Consider the following 20615-nt stretch of genomic DNA (forward strand, 5'->3'; position numbering starts at 1 on the left):
GATAATTTCGTACGTCCGCCCGGCGGGCCGGCAAAATTTTGTACGTCCGTTCGGCGAGCCGTTTATTTTGAGCCTGGGTAAACTTCGTACGACCGCGGAGCAATTTGCAACGCGTTTCGGTGAATTTCATACGTCAGGCGATTTTCGTTATCGATGGCAAAATGACGGGCAGTCGTGCTTGGCGGCGGACAATTTGCAACGCGTTTCGGTGAATTTCATACGTCAGAAAATTTTCGTTCTCGATGGCAAAATGACGGACAGTCGTGCTTGGCGGCGGACGGGCCGGCCGTATCCCGGCCGTGGGACAATTTGCAACGCGTTTCGGTGAATTTCATACGTCAGGCAATTTTCGTACGCGATGGCCAAATGACGGACAATCGTGATTTGTTACGGCGGACAGGCCGGACCTATCCCGACCGCGAGGCAACAAGCAACCTGTTCGTTAAATTTCATACGCCAGATCTTCGTACGCGATGGCCAAAAAAAAAGGGATTTGATCAGATACAGCTTTACCTTTCTCTACATTCAGTAACCTATTAAACTATCTTTAACTGGGGATGCCATCTATACAGGTACGTGTTTTTTTCACCTTTTCTGCCTCTTGTCTTGAAAAGGTTTGACATCTAAAGGAAGCTGATTTGTATGGCGACCGTCTTGATTCTCGTTTCTACTAATGAAGCGCTATCCTATCCTAAAGGAATTGATCATACAAAGGATGTTTATTCTACTGACAAATTATGTAACTTTCTACTAAGCTCCTTTTAGTCGTAACATCGAAAGAAAAAAATGGCACACAAATTCTAATCAGTTTACGGCGGTACGACTTAAGTCAGACCCCCCCCCCCTCCAAAAAGATGGATATGGCGTCTTTGCCTAAACTGATGAATATGATAACCAAGGAGGTTAAAATATTTCAACCTCCTTGTGATAACTTTCAAAGTAGAGATGTAATTCTGGCTACCATAGACGTAACTTATTTACCATCATTGGAAAGGTGGGCGGTGGAGAAATATGGCCAGTATAGCAGTTTATCGTGCGATTGAAAGTAACGAGGCTAGTTTCCAAACAACATACGGCAACATTTGCTAAGACGCTGTTATATCAAACGTAACTACATTTATATATAACTATTGTATAAATAAAAATCTAAATGATAACGTAAAGGCTTTAACTCACGAGAATACCCGGGATGGTAAACACAGGGCTTTGATGACTTCTAGGCGCGATGATTTAGGAGAAGTCGGGGGTGACAACATCTTTACTAGCAGTCCAAGCTTGTTATGACAGCTTACCCACGCGGAAAACAATGGGAGCAATTACCTGGCCGAACAGCCGAAACCATTTCGTAATTGTGACAGGGTGTCGTAAAAACAAACTCTGAATACGATTACAAATTGCTGACTTGAGAAGGAAACCTGGCGTTTGAAAAAAAAAGTTCAGACTTTGGGAATGGTGTTTTAAAAGAAATGCATTTTATTTTCTTAAGGGCAAATCAGCGTGGCCAAGAAAAATATTCAGAGTAGTTCCGTCCGTCTTTTGTTCGTTGAAGGTAAAGCGCATTCCTTCAGCCCATGGGGGGGGGGGGGGGGGCTAAACTGTTGCAAGTATTGCATCAATATTCAATCCTTTGGGAAAGTTGAAAAAAGGAGGTGTCATAATTTCAGGAATGAACAAAAACTTGCCATAAGAATGCTAACCTGATCTGTCAACTGTCACCAAATGCATCTATACACCCCCACCCCTCAACCAGAGCCTTTGGATTGTTCCATTAGACTCCAAACAGCAGACTATTCCAATATACATATACAGCGGGGGTGCGATAAACCCCAAGATGGGGATAGTTCTTTTTTTCTTTTTCAAACTAATTCAACAAGTTATCTATTCCCAACAATAGCCACCCCTATCATAGCACCCCTATATTGCTCATAGTTCAGGAAAAAATCCATCTACCAAGATAGGCACAGTCGCTAACTCTCGTAGACCTTTTCAATTGATAATGATAGATTAACTGTAGTAACGTTGTGTGTACGTGTGTGCGTGTGTATGGATCTGCTATGACATATGGTTTATCCTAAAACTACATTCGAATCTTTCGGTTTCTACTAACAAGCTTTTAGTATAAACAGTGATATATAAAGTATTTGACATACATTTAGCACTGTTTATCGAATGGCATTACTTACGTCCAACCTCTTCTATGTACTGGGTTTCCTCCCTTCGTAACAAAACAAACTATGATCTAGAATACACATCTCTGTCTGGCCATTTGCATTGACGCCAACGTCGCGTCCTCCAAGTGAACAAAGGCATTGTCTAAGTACAAACGTCGTGTCATACATTCTATTCTAACGGATAGGTATTTCCTTTATCAATTCATTGTTACCTTTTGTTATGTACATCGCACAAACAGAATGCCTAAAATGTGGTCGTCGGTTTGTGAAAGCCGCTCAATTTTTATCTAACTTCGTGATTATTTTGACTACGGGTATTTTTTCTTAGACACAGGATTTGATTTAATTTCATTGATTTCGTTTTGTATTCGACTCAGTGTTGCATACTATAAGTAATGTATACAATAAAGGTCTTCATTTATTTATCATTAGCACCTGGTAACGTACCTTTTGCCATGTGTAAGCATGTCGATTTCAATTGTCAGAAGAAGAGTTTCCCACGCCGTTTTGCTCAGACCTCTCCTCTATGAACTCCACGTTCTGACAAAGTTGTGTATGTTCTGCCCTGTGTTGCGTTTGTATCTAAACCGTTACCTTCTCCTAACTCAAGTTGTGGTCGGAATTATGGTTTTACTAACACAATTTACGTCAGGGCTTACCTTTCAATGATATATGTTTGACATCTGATAAGGAAACAACATGGATTTAACCAAGGAAGTTAAAAGAAAGGCATACACCGAAACTGATAATTCTGTACGAATAAAAAAATATATTCCAACAATGACGTCTGCTAAAGCATGAATCAGACAGAAGCAGCCGGTAGTATCAATTGTCCCACTGTGACCAAGTAGATTAAAATAGACTTTTAACCGCCTTGGTTTGACATCATTACGTCAATTTTGTGTTACGAACCTACTCATCATTCCCTAGCGCAATATTTGACTTCTCAGTGGCTACTTTGAATCTATTACCAAAGCCCCCCTCTCACTGGACCCGCGGCACTCAACGAATGTCATCGACAAAAAACGAATCCTTTTAACCTTTGTGTTTTTGTTGTCTTTTGGGTCATGCTTTAACGTTTTGAATGATTCCATTATAAAGTCAAGAGTAACACAAATCCAGTTTAGGACGCTGCGACGCCGCCAGCGTGCCGCGGGTCCAGTGAGAAGGGCGCTTTATCATGCGGTTCAAAAAGTACAAGATACAGAAACATGTAAGGTAAACAAGAACGGCAAAGGTGAGTCACTGATTAAGTTGCATCCGACGTCAACTACAGCAGTATCCACAGAAGAACACAGTTCATGGGGAGCAATACGCTTGCAACTAAAGCAACTGGATTTCTTGTGAATTTCAGTGTTGAGATTGGGTCCAATTTGAAATCTTTTTCACTGATTTTACTAACCCTTCATTGCGTATTTATTGAAAGTTGAGTTGGAGCTGGTGGGTTGTATTTCTATCTTATAATTCTAATTTATAATATAATACCTAACACTTGTAATATGCTTTGAAAATGTGAACCCTAACACCACTGACCCAGTAAATCTTCACGGTTTCAACTCTTAGAAATGCAGCAAATAGAGTTCAAATTAACAAACTAATGTCTAATTAGCAAATTACTAGTACTCTTGAAAATTGGGGATAGTACACAGATGGTGTAATTGTTTCAGCCAAACTCTGGGGGAAATACTGTTTTTTTTTCTTCATTTGCCACCAAACATCGCGTCCCACAGTAAACAATGGCAGTATCTACAAGTGACATCAGGACTTACCTTTGAAGATTTTTCAATAATAGATCTATACGTTTGACATTTGAAGAAATAGCAAGAATTAAACGTTAGAAGAAATGTATACAACGAACCTAATAATTTTATACCGAGGAAAAGCTTGCAACAATGCCGTCTGCTAAGGCATGGATCAGATAGAAATGGTCGATAGTTTCTATTTTCCCACTTGAAGAAAAAGCGTAAAAATATATTTTCAACCTCCTTGCTTTTACATCGTATGTCTTCCTCTTTCCATTTGGTGGAACAAACTTTCTCATCATACCTTCCCAAGCGCAAAGAATGAAATCTAAATGCATTCATTTAGTCGAAGGGCCAAGCATCGAATATTCGATTCTACTTCCGGGTTTTTCTAAAACGGCACAAGATCGAACATCGTTGACACGAGTAGCGCGGGGTGAGAGGCCAGGTTAGCTTCTGACGTTTGACCGTTTACCCGCAAAATAAACACCGAGGGCCGGTGATAACGATGAGATCAAGAAGATAAGGACCAATTTGAGCCCTTTTTGTAGCTAAACTCTCAATTATACATGTTTTTCTCCTGATAATTTGGCGAACATTTGGGTCAGTATGCTAGAAACCATACTCTAGACGCTCATGTTTATTAACGGCAACTGTTGTACAGAAGCTAACGTTAGTATCTTATGTTTTGTGTTCGTCCAAAAATAGGGGGTACCAGGTTAGTATTGTGTGGGGAAAAAAACTTCAAGTCGGGTCAGCTATAACCCCGGACTTTTAGCCTCACAACCACACACCATCCACCCTCCCCACCCTAGGCCTTCTCCCGTTATATTGATTTTTATGTCATGCCTGGGCCTGATACGGGTGTTCCGGACCGTGTGATAACTATCCGGATCACATAGGGTTCGGGAGGGTTATCACACAGGCTTCCATAGAATATTTCGAACGCATTTCGAACGCGTCGGTTGCGCGGCCGTCGGAAATTCGAATACCGGATTCGGAGATTGGAATCAATGTTGCTACATTTTCTTGTTCGAGGACACAAAACTCCCTCAACTTCAGGCGCATTCCGCATTGAAATGTGTGTTTTCTCGGGTGGGTATGGCCAAGGTATGACATAAATAAAATACAACACGTTGTATTCCGCACCACCCTCGGTCCCAGCCCTCCCGCGGGTCGGATCCGACCCGCGGTCGGGCTGGTACCTCGGGTGATACGGAATACCCCGTGTTGTATTCTATATATGTACATACCCAGCGGGAGAGGTAGACAGGAGAGTTTGACAAAGCATAGGTACATGTATATGGGACAGTGCATTGTTGCCGTTCATGACTTTTATACACAACTTTCTAGTGACTACACTCTGTGGCCGTGGGATGCCCGCAATTGGACACGGCACAAAACTTTCTGCTAGGAGTGTTTAAGTAGAGCCTACTTGAGGGTATTTTCACGGGAGAGGCGCGTTGCGTCGTTTTAGCATTTTAACAAAATAAGCGTGTTCTAGAGCGTTGGCCCTTCGACTACATTTCTTCATTCCCTACATCATCTCTACATACTAGTATGACAAATCAAGTGTGCATGTGTTTTCTCCCAAACCAACTATAAAGAACGCCACAGCCGGTACATTATGCACGACTTATACATCGCATGTGTCCAATGAAAAATCTACAACATCGAAAACGGGAGAATTTTCAAAACTAATACATCGTACCTGCAGCTGCCCACGTATCAAAAATCTATACGCCCAACAAATTTTGAATTTCCAAAACTAATTCTAGAACATCAAACCAGTCCGCGTATGAAAATCTGTCCAAATATCGTCTTAGCGGAAGGAATACACGCAGCTTGTTCACCGTAACACAGTCCATAACACCCAGGGCAGGGCGGGGGGGAGGGGGAAGTGCTGCGTGTAAAGATCGTCTTTAGCGGAAGGAATACACGCAATCTGTTTACCGTAACATAGTCTGAACCCCGGGCAGAAAATAGTAGCCGCCGGGCGGGGGAATTTTTGCGTGCAAAGATCGTCAATAGCGGAAGGAATAAACGCAGTCTGTTTTACCGTAACCAAGGAGGTTTTGCCGTAACGTAGTCCGTAAAAGACCCGGGCAGAAAATAGTACCCGCCGGGCGGGGGAGTGCTATGTGCAAAGATCGTCTTAGCATATGTCCAATGAAAAATCTACAAGCCCGTAAACGGGAGAATTCCCCAACTAATACATCGCACCTGTCCACGTATGAAAAATCTATACGCCCAACAAATTTTGAATTTCCCAAACTAATAATACTAGAACATAACATCAGTCCGCGTATGAGAATCTGTAGAATCCAAAATATATCGCAAATGTTCACGCATACTTGGCAAGCTCCGGCAAAAATTACTTTCACGTCCAGTAAATGATCACGTATGAAATTTCATACGTCGCCCACAAAATCCGCACACATGAAATTTTATACACGTCATTGCATCATTTCTTGAACGCATGGCTCTCCATACAGTTGTCATATGCGTCTATTAATTTTACAAAAGTTAACTTACGAAATGACGTCCAGTAAATGATCACGTATGATATTTCATACGTCGCCCACAAAATCCGCACACATGAAAAATCCGTACACATGAAATTTTATACGCGTCATAGCATCATTTCTTGAACGTATGGCACTCCATACAGTTGTCATATGCGTCTATCAATTTTACAAAAGTTAACTTACGAAATGACGCCCAATAAATGATCACGTATGAAATTTCATATGTCGCCCACAACATCCGTACACATGAAATTTCATACGCGTCATAGCATCATTTCGTGAACGTATGGCACTCCATACAGTTGTCATATGCGTCTATTAATTTTACAAAGTTAACTTACAAAATGACGTCCAGTAAATGATCACGTATGAAATCTCATACGTCGCCCACAAAATCCGTACACATGAAAAATCCGTACACATGAAATTTTATACGCGTCATAGCATCATTTCTTGAACGTATGGCACTCCATAAAGTTGTCATATGCGTCTATTAATTTTACAAAAGTTAACTTACGAAATGACGCCCAATAAATGATCACGTATTAAAAATTTCATACGTCGCCCACAACATCCGTACACATGAAATTTCATACGCGTCATAGCATCATTTCGTGAACGTATGGCACTCCATACAGTTGTCATATGTGTCTATAACTTACAAAATGACGTCCAGTAAATGATCACGTATGAAATTTCATACGTCGCCCACAAAATCCGTACACATGAAAAATCCGTACACATGATATTTTGAACGTATTTGCATCATTTCTTGAACGTATGGCACTCCATACAGTTGTCATATGCGTCTATTAATTTTACAAAAGTTAACTTACAAAATGACGTCCAGTAAATGATCACGTATGAAATCTCATACGTCGCCCACAAAATCCGTACACATGAAAAATCCGTACACATGAAATTTTATACGCGTCATAGCATCATTTCTTGAACGTATGGCACTCCATAAAGTTGTCATATGCGTCTATTAATTTTACAAAAGTTAACTTACGAAATGACGCCCAATAAATGATCACGTATTAAAAATTTCATACGTCGCCCACAACATCCGTACACATGAAATTTCATACGCGTCATAGCATCATTTCGTGAACGTATGGCACTCCATACAGTTGTCATATGTGTCTATAACTTACAAAATGACGTCCAGTAAATGATCACGTATGAAATTTCATACGTCGCCCACAAAATCCGTACACATGAAAAATCCGTACACATGATATTTTGAACGTATTTGCATCATTTCTTGAACGTATGGCACTCCATACAGTTGTCATATGCGTCTATTAATTTTACAAAAGTTAACTTACGAAATGACGCCCAATAAATGATCACGTATGAAATTTCATACGACGCCCACAAAATCCGTACACATGAAATTTTATACGCGTCATAGCATCATTTCTTGAACGTATGGCTCTCCATACAGTTGTCATATGTGTCTATTAATTTTACAAAAGTTAACTTACGAAATGACGCCCAATAAATGATCACGTATGAAATTTCATACGTCGCCCACAAAATCCGCACACATAAAATTTTATACGCGTCATTGCATCATTTCTTGAACGCATGGCTCTCCATACAGTTGTCATATGCGTCTATTAATTTTACAAAAGTTAACTTACGAAATGACGCCCAATAAATGATCACGTATGAAATTTCATACGTCGCCCACAAAATCCGCACACATGAAATTTCATACGCGTCATAGTATCATTTCTTGAACGTATGGCACTCCATACAGTTGTCATATGCGTCTATTAATTTTACAAAAGTTAACTTACGAAATGACGCCCAATAAATGATCACGTATGAAATTTCATACGTCGCCCACAAAATCCGTACACATGAAATTTTATACGCGTCATAGCATCATTTCTTGAACGTATGGCTCTCCATACAGTTGTCATATGCGTCTATTAATTTTACAAAAGTTAACTTACGAAATGACGCCCAATAAATGATCACGTATGAAATTTCATACGTCGCCCACAAAATCCGTACACATGAAATTTTATACGCGTCATAGCATCATTTCTTGAACGTATGGCACTCCATACAGTTGTCATATGCGTCTATTGATTTTACAAAAGTTAACTTATAAAATGACGTCCAGTAAATGATCATATGATACGAAATTTCATACGTCGCCCACAGCTGAACCGACTTATACTAGAAGTAGAACTTTGCAACGCCAATGATTTGGAAAAAAAAAAATGATTTGGTACGCAACGGCAGTTGTCGGCCCGCCGAGCGAACGTACCAAATGTTCCCGGCCGCGTAACAAACTGCCCACCGAACAGACGTACAAAATGTACGCCGAGCGAACGTACCAAATGTTCCCGCGGCCGCGTAACAAACTGCCCACCGAACAGACGTACATAATGTACGCCGAGCGAACGTACCAAATTTTCGCGGTGTGCCGAGCGAACGTACCAAATTTTCCCGGCTGCGTAACAAACTGTTCACCGAATAGACGTACATAATGTACGCCGAGCGAACGTACCAAATTTTTCCCGGCCGCGTAACAAACTGCCCACCGAACAGACGCACCAAATGTTGCCAGCCCGCACGAAATTTTGCCGGCCACGTAACAAACCGCCCACCGAGGAGGCGTACGAAATTTTGTCAGCCGCCCACTGCGCCGCCAGGATTTGGTACGCAACGGCAGTTTCATACGCGTATGAATTTTATCCGCGTATGAAACCGACGTATGAAACGCCGATTTTTGACCCTGAGTGCTACCTGAATTTCATGGTAATTATGGCTGTCCAAAATCCAGTCCCTTAATGACTGGGTGATAAATGATGATTAATGGACAGGGGTGCATGCTGGCATTAATGCTCTGTTCCAAAGGGAGCAGAGGGAATCCAGCATTAATGCCCAATGTGATCCAATAAGGAGCGCGTAGTGCGGCATTAATGCTACATTAGACAACAGTATGGCAAGGGATCCCCTTGTGTATACGTAGGTGAAGGTTAGAAATCCAGGTAATAAGAAACGTACGTCAAAAGACAGTTACTCATTGACAAGCAACTGGATACGTTTCAGACAGCATCTGCTGTCTTTGGTTTGTTAATGACATGCCTTTTGTCGTCTAAGAACGTTCCTTGAAGCAAGACAGTCTGGCTCTTACACAAGTGTTATCATCAGAGGCAAGTTACACAAATAAACAAAGGCTCTCGACAAAAGTGTGAACTTCTGTGAAAGACAACGCTGACTGCAGTGTTATGCAGCTGCGTTACATGTATGTAAGAAAGTTGTGCCTGATTACGGTGCTATGCAGTTGTGTTATGTAAGAAAGTCGTCTCTGATTGCGGCATTATGTACCCTTGCCAAACTGTTGTCTAATGTAGCATTAATGCCAGAAATACAAATGCAGCACTAATGCTTGGTTAGTGTACACTGCCATGGTAATTTCATGGTAATTATGGCTGTCCAAAATCCAGTCCCTTAATGACTGGGTGATAAATGATGATTAATGGACAGGGGTGCATGCTGGCATTAATGCTCTGTTCCAAAGGGAGCAGAGGGAATCCAGCATTAATGCCCAATGTGATCCAATAAGGAGCGCGTAGTGCGGCATTAATGCTACATTAGACAACAGTATGGCAAGGGTAGTTGTGTTACATGTGTATCTCCAGACAGAACTGTATTGTGTAAGTGTGGTTTGGAGGTCCTAGAGTACAAATGGATAATTACGTCCAGCCATTTACTACAATTTTCTACAGCAGACTCTAGTGTTATGCAGGGGTGTTACATAGAAAGTAATCCCTGATTGCGGCGTTATGCAGTTGTGTTATGTAAGAAAGCCGTCCCTGATTGGGGTGTTACGTAGTCGTGTTATCTCCAGACAGAACTGTCTTGTGTAACTGTAGTCGTTATTAGCAGCAGAATTGGAGATCTTGGGGGGGTAATGGTGTCCATTCAGCCATTCACTACAATTTTCTAAGGGAGACACGATACATACAAAGTTATAGCCTCTGTGATCATGCGAGGGTATTGCTGCACAGCTTTGTAGTAAAGTTGAAACCATGCCTTTTATACTATGTAATCTAAGGATTTATATATATAGCCTTGGCATAAATGTACCTTCACACAAAAGACAATTTGGTTCCAACAGAAATTAAGTTTTACAAATAACTTGAGGCTTTTAATCTAATTTTTAAAAGTTATTCCCTTCAAGGACAGTGTAAACTTTTCAACCTTGATTATGTACATTTTAGAATGGATTGACTTGGAATGTAGGATTTATAAATGTGAGACCACCCAGGGCTGTCCCCAGGACCCGTCCCTCCTTCCCAGGATGGAAATTTGCTCGTTGGGATGGACAAAAATTTCAGCCCGTCCGTCCAAAAAATTTGAACTTTACGATATGAAAGTGGTGAAAATGTATTTTAGTAAGCTTAAAATGACAGACTTAACAACGAAACCCAACATCGTGGGTTCCCAAAAAATGAGTGGGACGGAAAAAAAATCAAAGCTGGAAACAGCCCTGGCCCACCCAACAGTAACACCTTGTAGCAAGCTGATTGCAAACTCTAACTGGATTATTGCAGAATCTATCGGAATCGCAGAATCGGCGATGCTGACAGGTGCCTTCTCTACCAGATCACAATCTCAACCCTGCCTGATATATGTCACAAATTGTAAAAGGATTTAAGAAAAATGGGAAAACTTATCATGATTATCCCTTTCACACATTACCAGCTTTAACCGTTAAGCCAATATGACACTTCCTGTTCTAAGCTGGGAATGATGCAAAATTGTCTACCTGTGGTTTTATTGTTTAGGCCACACCAATCTATTTTCTTGGATAACGGAATAGAAAAATTTAAAAAAATGCTAGATTGGAAAAACAGAATCTCAAAGGAATGTTTGTACTTTGGTGCACACAGTATCAGGGAGTGAACAGGGTCAGGTGCAAGTTTTCACCCCAGCCTTCTGTTTTGTTTTTCATGATTTCTTGTTGTTCCTAAGATAAAAAATAAAAATCTGTTAAACAAGAAATTAAATTGGTGTGGCCTTAGTGTCTCAACGAATGACAGGACGGCACATGTAATTGTGTGTGGATTTGTATTCAGCCCACAGTATGCTTTGCTGCAAGGTCTTAGCCCAATAATCCGTACCCCATTATAAACATCATGAATCTTAGACTGTAATATCCCCGGGGCTCATCCAGAGTGAAGAAGATGGTGTTAATGCTTGATGCTGACAAAAAATCTGAACTTAGTGACATGAAACTGGTGAAAATGTATTTTAGTAAGCTTAAAATGACAGGCTTAACAACAAAACCCAACATCATGAATCTTAGACTGTGATATCCCCGGGGCTCATCCACGGTGAAGCAGATGGTGTTAATCTTTGATGGTGACAACAATCAGCACAACCTGCACGGGAGGTGGTCAAAAGGGGGTGGCTCAAACTCAAGGATTTTTGTCACTTGACGCTCTATCGTTGGGAACATCCATTATATACAAGTGTTGTAAGCTGGAATGTCCATTCTAGAGTCGACAGCCATTATTCGGAACCATTGTCCCAAACAATTGTTCTCGTGCTTAAAAAATTCCTTCGTGTTCAAGCTTTCAAACCCGTTGTTTGTGTTTTGTATCTCCCGAACAGTCTATAGTCTTTTGCACAACATGTTTTGCATGGCAATCACATTTACCCCGATAGCATATACTTCTTACTAAAGATAATAATATTTGGTTCAACATCGGAAAGGCAAATCAATATCACAGATCTGAGTTAGGTGATCCTTTTGCAACAGTGGTAATAACAAGGAGTATGTAGATGGCAAAATATCATATAAGATAAGAACTAGAATTGATAGTACTAAACTAAAACTTTGTCCCAACACAAAAAATCAGTGCATAGTATATTACATGATTGTAATGATTGAATATTCTAAAACAATGACCTTATACAGACAGTACTGATCCTTAGTGAGCTGTAGCAAAGCCGCATTGCACTTCCACTAGCTACTTGAAAAAGCATCATGCTTCACCTCAACTGAGGAGGCCTTTCCTTGCCAAACTGTTGTCTAATGTAGCATTAATGCCAGAAATACATATGCAGCACTAATGCTTGGTTAGTGCACACTGCCATGGTAATTTCATGGTAATTATGGCTGTCCAAATACCAGTCCCTCTGTTCCAAAGGGAGGGAATGCCCAATGTGCTCCGCTAAGGAGCGTGTAGTGCGGCATTAATGCTACATTAGACAACAGTTTGGCAAGGGTTGAAACGGAAAGAAACGAAACTGCTGCTCACCTATGGGGGTCTCTCTGATTCGGCACATACTTGGTGCACTCTCTCCTGCTGAACGTTTTCTCCACCCAGGACTTCTGTGCCTGCAAAGGAAACATGACGGCCATCGTTACTTCTTACAAGGTGCTCTAGTTCTAGTTGTAGTTCGTAGTCTGCAAACTCCCTGGTAGGGATATCACGCAGAATGAGAAGGCACAGCTGCAGCATCTGGCTACAGTCTGTATCTGTACCTATATAGCCGGTAACCGCCATCAGGCGTAACACACCAGCTAAGTCAGAAAGGTTTCAGCTTCGAGGCAAAAGTGTTATCTGTAAAAGACGTAATGGTCACAGATGACAAACTATTGCAAGAAAGGTTTTCACTTTGCCACAAGCATTTCATGACCTGGTTACAGATAAGAGCCATTTGCATGAGACGTCCTTGTTAGTTAATGTTACTTAGTGCTACTGTAAGAAAGTTTTCTACTTTGCCAGAAACATGTAACAATCATAAAAATTTCCTGATCATGGATGAAAGATGACAAATGCTGGTATGAGTCATTGTTGCTTGGGGATATTGCCAGATATAACAAGATTTCCGCTAGCTTTGCTGCTAAAATCTAACAATCATCATAAAAAATGTCCTTGTCACGATGACAGATGCTTGTATGAGAAGTCATTTTTACTCGGTGCTCCTGTAAGAAAGATTTCCACTTCACCATGATCATAAAAAAGGCCTAATCACAGATTTCAGCCGTTTGTATGAGAAGTCATTGTCACTTGGAGCTACATGTACTGCGAGAAAGAATTCCACTTTGCCAGAAACATTTTACAATGATAAAAAAGGCCTGGTCACAGATGACACACATGTGTATGAGGAGCCAGTGTCACTTAGCGCTACTTTAAGAAAGATTTTCACTTTGCCAGAAACATTTCACCATCATAAAAATGTCCTGATCCCAGATGACAGTCATTTCTATGAGAATCCATTGTCACTTGGAGCTACTGTAAGAGAGATTTCCACTTTGTCAAAAACATTTCACCTTCATAAAAACGTTCCGGTCACAGATGACACTCATTTGTATAAGAAGTCATCTTTACTTGGTGCTCCTGCAAGAAAGATTTTCACTTTGCCAGAAACATTTTACAACCATAAAAACGTTCCGGGCACAGATGACACACATTTGTATAAGAAGTCATCTTTACTTGGTGCTCCTGCAAGAAAGATTTCCACTTTGCCAGAAACATTTCACCATCATAAAAACGTTCCGGTCACAGATGACACACATTTGTATAAGAAGTCATCTTTACTTGGTGCTCCTGCAAGAAAGATTTCCACTTTGCCAGAAACATTTCACCATCATAAAAACGTTCCGGTCACAGATGACACTCATTTGTATAAGAAGTCATCTTTACTTGGTGCTCCTGCAAGAAAGATTTCCACTTTGCCAGAAACATTTTACAACCATAAAAACGTTCCGGTCACAGATGACACACATTTGTATAAGAAGTCATCTTGACTTGGTGCTCCTGCAAGAAAGATTTCCACTTTGCCAGAAATATTTTACAACCATAAAAACGTTCCGATCACAGATGACACTCATTTGTAAGAGGAGTCGTGACAGAAGGATCTGATCCTGCAAGGAAGCTGCGGCGTTATAATGTTAAGTGCCTCCAAACCTCGAAGCTTTTCTAATGGTCACCAAAATTATGGGGAGCTCAAAGGGATATTGATATTTCAATCCATGGAAAAAGGACTTTAGGGAACTTATGTTTGAAAGCACATACAGAACCATCTGAGCGAGTTTGGACTAGAGAAGGAAGGGTGTCAGTCCTAAGCTGGGAATCTTTATAGCTACCCACAAACTTTCCTTTTTAATGTTTAGACGGATATCTAGCTGTGGGTTATGAATCGTGATCAAACGTAAACGGGGAAGCACAGCATGTCAGATGCGGTTTATGTAGCTCTATGGTATAGCAGGGCTCGAAATTCATCTTTGGGAATAGGTGCACTGGTGCACCCAACTCAAAAAATTGGGTGCACAGAAAGAATTTTGGGTGCACCAGATAAAATAAAGTTGAATGTTCTTCAGAACATAATTACAAAGTTTAACGCTGCTGCCTTTCTTAAGAACTTCAATCTGTAATTCTATAGCTAACTTCAAAATTTCAAACAAATAATACATTAAATAAAGTACAGCAAAAAGTTATCATGCTGTTTTTTATACTTACATTTCAAGAATATTCTGTATACTAGCGTACAACAGTACCTTAACCCTATAGGCTACAAAAATATATAGGTGCACCAGTGCACCCACAGTCAAAAATTAGGTGCACAGCTCCAATTTTGGGTGCAATGGGTGCACATGCACCCACTATTTCGAGCCCTGTATAGTATACATAGATTTATGTTTTTGGTCACTAAATGATCATTAAGTATGAAGTATGATGGTAGCATATAAACAAAATCTGTTAATATCAATAGCAGCTATAAGGTATTCCCAAGCATGTAAGTAATATCAACAAACCTTGCCAAAAATAGAATGTCAGATTATAAGTTCTATGCTTTATGGATAGATTTATGTTTCTAGCTGCTCTTGAAATGGTGTCCACATTAAGTCCAAACTTTTACGGATAATGGTAGACATATAATACAACTTCTGTTGTATGAAATAGTGGCTATAAGGTATCCCAAAGCACGTAAAAATATAACTTACATTATCAAAGCTGGGAGAATGTCAGATGCCTGTATGGACAGATTTATTCTTCTAGGGGCTTGAAATGATGTGTACAAAACCTTAAGTGTGCTGGCATATTCATGTACATTGTGTATATCAAGCAATAGCTATATACAATGTATAATGTATTCCAAAGCATGTTGTGAGCAACAGAATTAGACCTTGGAGAATATTAATGGTTGTCGTTCTGGCCCATTTGGTTAGAAGTATTCATTTATCTGGCTTTAGAAAGACCATAGAATGATGCCAGCCGGAGAGAAAATGGTCTTTCTGAAGTGTTGTTAGGCGAATGATGTACAGATGACCTGTGAGATGCATGACAGCGGAATTTCACCGGCAATAGCTGATAATCACCAACATTAGTTCAAAACTGATTGATAAACAGAAGCAAGATGAATATGCAAGAAGAACAAAGCCACTGCATGCATACAAAGTATGTTTCAGTGGTTCACCTTTTGAACCCATGTATTCATGACTGGGTTATGAATAAGCCATGATAAGGAAATAGTTTGCAATTAGAGAATTTAGATTACGACAAAATGATTTCATTAATCTTAAGTTAAGACAATATCAACTTAGGAAATGAAACGAACTTGCAATAATGCAATAATATCAGTGCTTGTAAAATGGTCTAATTACTAACAACATTATACACTAAATCATAATTTTATACAAACTGTGCGACATTTTTGAGAAACAAAAATGTCATGCCCGTGTATCAAACTGGTACAAAAAAAACATTCCTGAGAAAATCTCTATCTTTGAAAATCAGTAAGATGGTGCTGGGGTTACGGTATGAGGGCACCTCTATATATAGGGAGATCCCTGGAAAGTTGGTCTTCTATGTTGAGAAACCACTCAATGATGGGCTGTACTATCTGACTACATCTCATCACGGTACTGAGTCATCAGGGAGGATAATGATGTCCCAGAGTGGAAGATGGTCTTCAAATGTTGAGAAACCTCTTATTGTTCTCCTGGTTTCTCTGACTTCATCACATATACTATCTCTGACTGCATCACATATACTAACTTAAAGCCTCTATTCTGTTCTACTGTGTCATGAGGGAGAATAAGGTAGTCCCGAAATGGGAGAAGGGTGGAAACTACTTCCTGTCCTGGTATCTCTAGATCTGTCTTCATCACATACTTCATCAGATACTTGTACCGTGTTATGAGGGAGGAAAATGTTGTCCCGGAATGGGAGAATGTGGAAATAGGGACTTCAAATGTTGAGAAACTACGTCATGCACTCCTGGTATCTCTGACTTCCATTTCTTACTAAGCCTACAACAATGTACTTAATCACAAACTTCACCACATAGATGTACTGTGTCATAAGGGAGGATAATGCTGTCCTAGAATGGGGGGAGGGCAGAAGTTGGTTTTCATTAATGACTGTTCCCCTGATACCTGACTCTATCCCATCCATGTACCCAGTCTCTATGGAGCCGATAATCAACACACGTAGGAGTATGGTGAAGTGGCCAAGTGGTGACAAAGGTGAATCGGCGGAAAATTCCATTCGCCAATTTTGAAAGTCATCAAAGAACAGAAAGTCAAATGTTGACGAAAGCCTCTTTGGCAAAGATCAAAGTCTGGAGTACTGTTAAGAGAGTAGTATTTGTTCTCTCTTTTTCTTTAAGTGTGCACGTATGAATACTTACACAGGATACGTACATCATAAAACATAGTGCTTTTGTTATCAATTCTAAAACTTTGAAAGTCATCCAAGAACAGAAAACTCTGGCAATGACCTCCTTGGCAAAGGTCAATGCGAGAGTACTGCAGTGTTTGATCTCCCTGAGTTTATCTCAAGTGTGTGCATTGAATACAAGACACAGAAGAAGTTGATCACACAAATTATTGCTTTTGATCACGTTTGACCACACCAAGCTAATTTCTAGGTTCTCGGATTAAATACTGAATGGTAAAACTGCTGAATGGTAAAATCATCAAGAAAACAGGGTCTGAGGAGAAAGTCTGTACCTTGAAAAAGGGCAGTCGGATGGACGCCTGAAGCGTCCGATTTTCATAATATTTTGTCCAGTAGTAATGTTTAAATTGTACCACTCTACTTGGTGCACACAGTTTCAGGGAGTGAATACAATCAGGTTCAAGTTTCCTCCCTGCCATTTATTTTCGTCTTGACCGCTTGCTAAATTTCTGCAAGACAATGTCCGAAAATCATGAAAATGAATTGGTGTGGGCGTAAAGTTAAAAATAAGGCCAGAATGTACGACAAGCACATTACGAATAGGCTGCTGTTGTAGCCTGGCCTTGGTGTTCCCCTTCTGGTCATTGATCCACGACCCATGCACTTTAAGCACACCATTACTGAACAGACCCATATATATGCATGGCAGGTAAGGACCTGGGCGTCGTAACCTTGAAGCACGCACGCAGATCGATAAAATGCTTCTGCCTATTCTTATTAAAGGGAGGCAGGGCTCGAAATTCATTTTTGGGAAAAGGTGTGCTGCATGTGCATCTGATCTAAAACTTTTAGTGCAAAGAAAACAGCTCGAGTGTATAACATAAGATAAAGTAGAATGTCAGCAACAACCTAATTACAAACCTTACTGTCGCATTTCAGAACTTCAAAAATGCTTTACCTAAAATGACAAAGGTTTAATTGTTTTCTCTGACACTTAACTGTCAAGAATATGCTGTATACACACATTACACTGTACTTGTGTAACACTACAGAAATACCTCAGTACACTTGTGCACCCACAGTCAACAACAAGGTGCACAGCTCAAATTTTTGGGCACACAAAAGTGCATAATTATGCACCCTGTGTTTCTATCCCTGAGTGAGTTAATGGTTTTCCTTATCAGACCTGGCCTTGAAGCATGCACGCAGATCGATGAATATGCTACTGCCTTTTAAACAGTAATATCTCAGTGCCAGCTTTTATAAGGGAAGTAATACTTCCTCTCAGTCTTTATTATCAGATCTGGCCTTTATGAAAAAAACAAGCGCATATGCGTCATTTATAAGGCATCATAATAATTTCATTACCCAATAACCATGCCCACACATGTTCTCAATCTTAAATTTGTTAGACTGAGACAGCTGCATGTGTTCTTAAGGTTGCAATCAGCTTAACTGTGATCTTGATATATGATTGCCTGTTAGTTTAAAATTGGTTGGTGAGACCAGGCAATGAGGCTATGCTAGCTCCAAGGTAAAATGTATTATGGAAATAACAGCATAATGGCTTCATGTCCCGGTAACACATCATGTGTTAGGCACGTTAAAGGCTGAGGCCTGGCTTAAGAGGTTTCGCTGACCGGTTTCAATTTGTGCTGAGAACTGTAATTAAAGTGGCAGGGATGATGGTCATCTAACTTGGAGCACTTTAAAAGGGTGCACATGTGTGTGGGTTACCAAGTACTTGCATTCTCTGGTTTCTCTGTTTAGCTGTTACCAAAGGCTACAATTTGCCGGTGCAATGGCCAAGTTGGTAGAGTGCTCGCCTTTCACACGGTAGGTCGTGAGTTTGAACCCAGGCCGGGTCATACCAAAGACTTTAAAAATGGTACATACTGCTTTCTCTGCTTAGCACTCAGCATTTGGGAAAGAGTATGGAAGTTAAACACACATCCCTACCAGCGGACCAGCCCCCTGCTGTAGTGACTTGCACAAATGTGTCTGGCCCAAGGGCTATAGAAATGGAGATGGGCGCCACCCCTATGCGTCTTTTCAAGATGCCCGGGTCACTTTAACTTTAAAGGCTACACTGTCATTTGCTGTCAAGCTTTCTAACATTCTGTTCACATTTTGCTTTGCAGGCCTTGAAGTACCTTTTCTACTCCCAAAAATGAAGTTTGAGCCCTGATCCACAATAGTAATGAAGGATTTCCAAAAGGAAAAAAATAACCTAACAGCTATTGCAGCACCAAGGACAATACCTTCCATATGTGCTCACACTTTTGTTGTGCACCAAATATTGCAGGTGTGCACCTAGTTTTCAACCCAAACAGCTACTACAGAATGCTTAAGCATCAGAAGCACAGCTCTTTTCAGGCTCTTTAGTGCACCCCACAAACCGTCTGGAGAAAGACAATACAATGTAACTGATAAAATGTCACACACCATATTCTCTTCAGTGTTTTTTACAATTTCACATAACCATTAATCCTACAAGTATTTTCAAAAAGGCAAACAGTTACTACAGAATGCTAAAGCATCTCAAGCAAGCTCTGAACAGTGCTATTTTCACACTCTTTTGTGCACCCCACAAAATGTCTCCAGAAAAGCCAAAAACGATAAAACACCACAGACTATATTCTGTTCAGTGTTTTCTAAAATGTTGCATAACTGTAAATCCTACACGATATATTGAGAAACCCAAACAGCTACTACAGAATACTCAAGCAAGCTCTGAACACAGCGCTCTTTTCAGGCTCTTTTGTGCACCCCACAAAACGTCTCCAGACACGCAATAACCTATAAAACACCACAGACCATGGCTAACCTTCACCCCATGGTGCAAGCTGGGATCGATATCCCCCCCCCCCCCTGGCCTTCTGAAATTACCACCTGTTCACATTAAACATAAAGGAAGATGGAGCACAATCATTTTATACAACATGGTCATTAGTCGTGATCCGAATCAAGGGGCAAACCCTGCATACAAAGCTCACAGGAAGAACGTAACAAGAGTTATTGGACTCTTAGAAAAACTACAAGTTACAGTACTTGGTCGTTATTGGTGATCGGAAACAAGAAACTAATAGTCCCTGCATTACAAAACTCACATAAAGAGCGTAACAAGAGTTATGGAACTCTTTGGAAAACTACAATCATTTCATGTTACGTTGTCATCCGAATAAAGTCAAAGTCATTATTGGTAATCCGAAACAAGAAGCTAACAGCCCCTGCATACAAAACTCACAAGAAGAGGGTAACAAGAGTTATTGGACTCTTAAGAAAAAATACATGTTACTTGGTCATTATTGGTGATCCGAAACAAGAGCAAACCCTGCATACAAACTCACATGAAGAGGGTTACAAGAGTTATGGAACTCTTTGAAAAACTACAATCATTTCATGTTACCTGGTCATTATTGGTGATCCGAAACAAGAAGCTAACAGTCCCTGCATACAAAACTCACATGGAGAGGGTAACAAGAGTTATTGGACTCTTAAGAACAA

At 40.4% G+C, this 20615-nt stretch overlaps 1 protein-coding gene across 1 annotated transcript in view; it reads right to left on the reverse strand.

Annotated features, from left to right (window-relative positions):
• LOC136429010 (transient receptor potential cation channel subfamily M member 3-like) overlaps positions 1–20615 on the reverse strand; it is a 70102-nt gene that overhangs the window by 43104 nt on the left and 6383 nt on the right. The window contains exon 2 of the mRNA XM_066418891.1: positions 12738–12817. Coding sequence (XP_066274988.1) covers positions 12738–12817 — 80 coding nt within the window. The remainder of the gene's footprint in view (positions 1–12737; positions 12818–20615) is intronic.

The sequence above is a fragment of the Branchiostoma lanceolatum genome, chromosome 2, assembly GCF_035083965.1.
Source record: "Branchiostoma lanceolatum isolate klBraLanc5 chromosome 2, klBraLanc5.hap2, whole genome shotgun sequence".
In the NCBI taxonomy this organism is placed as follows: Eukaryota; Metazoa; Chordata; class Leptocardii; order Amphioxiformes; family Branchiostomatidae; genus Branchiostoma; species Branchiostoma lanceolatum.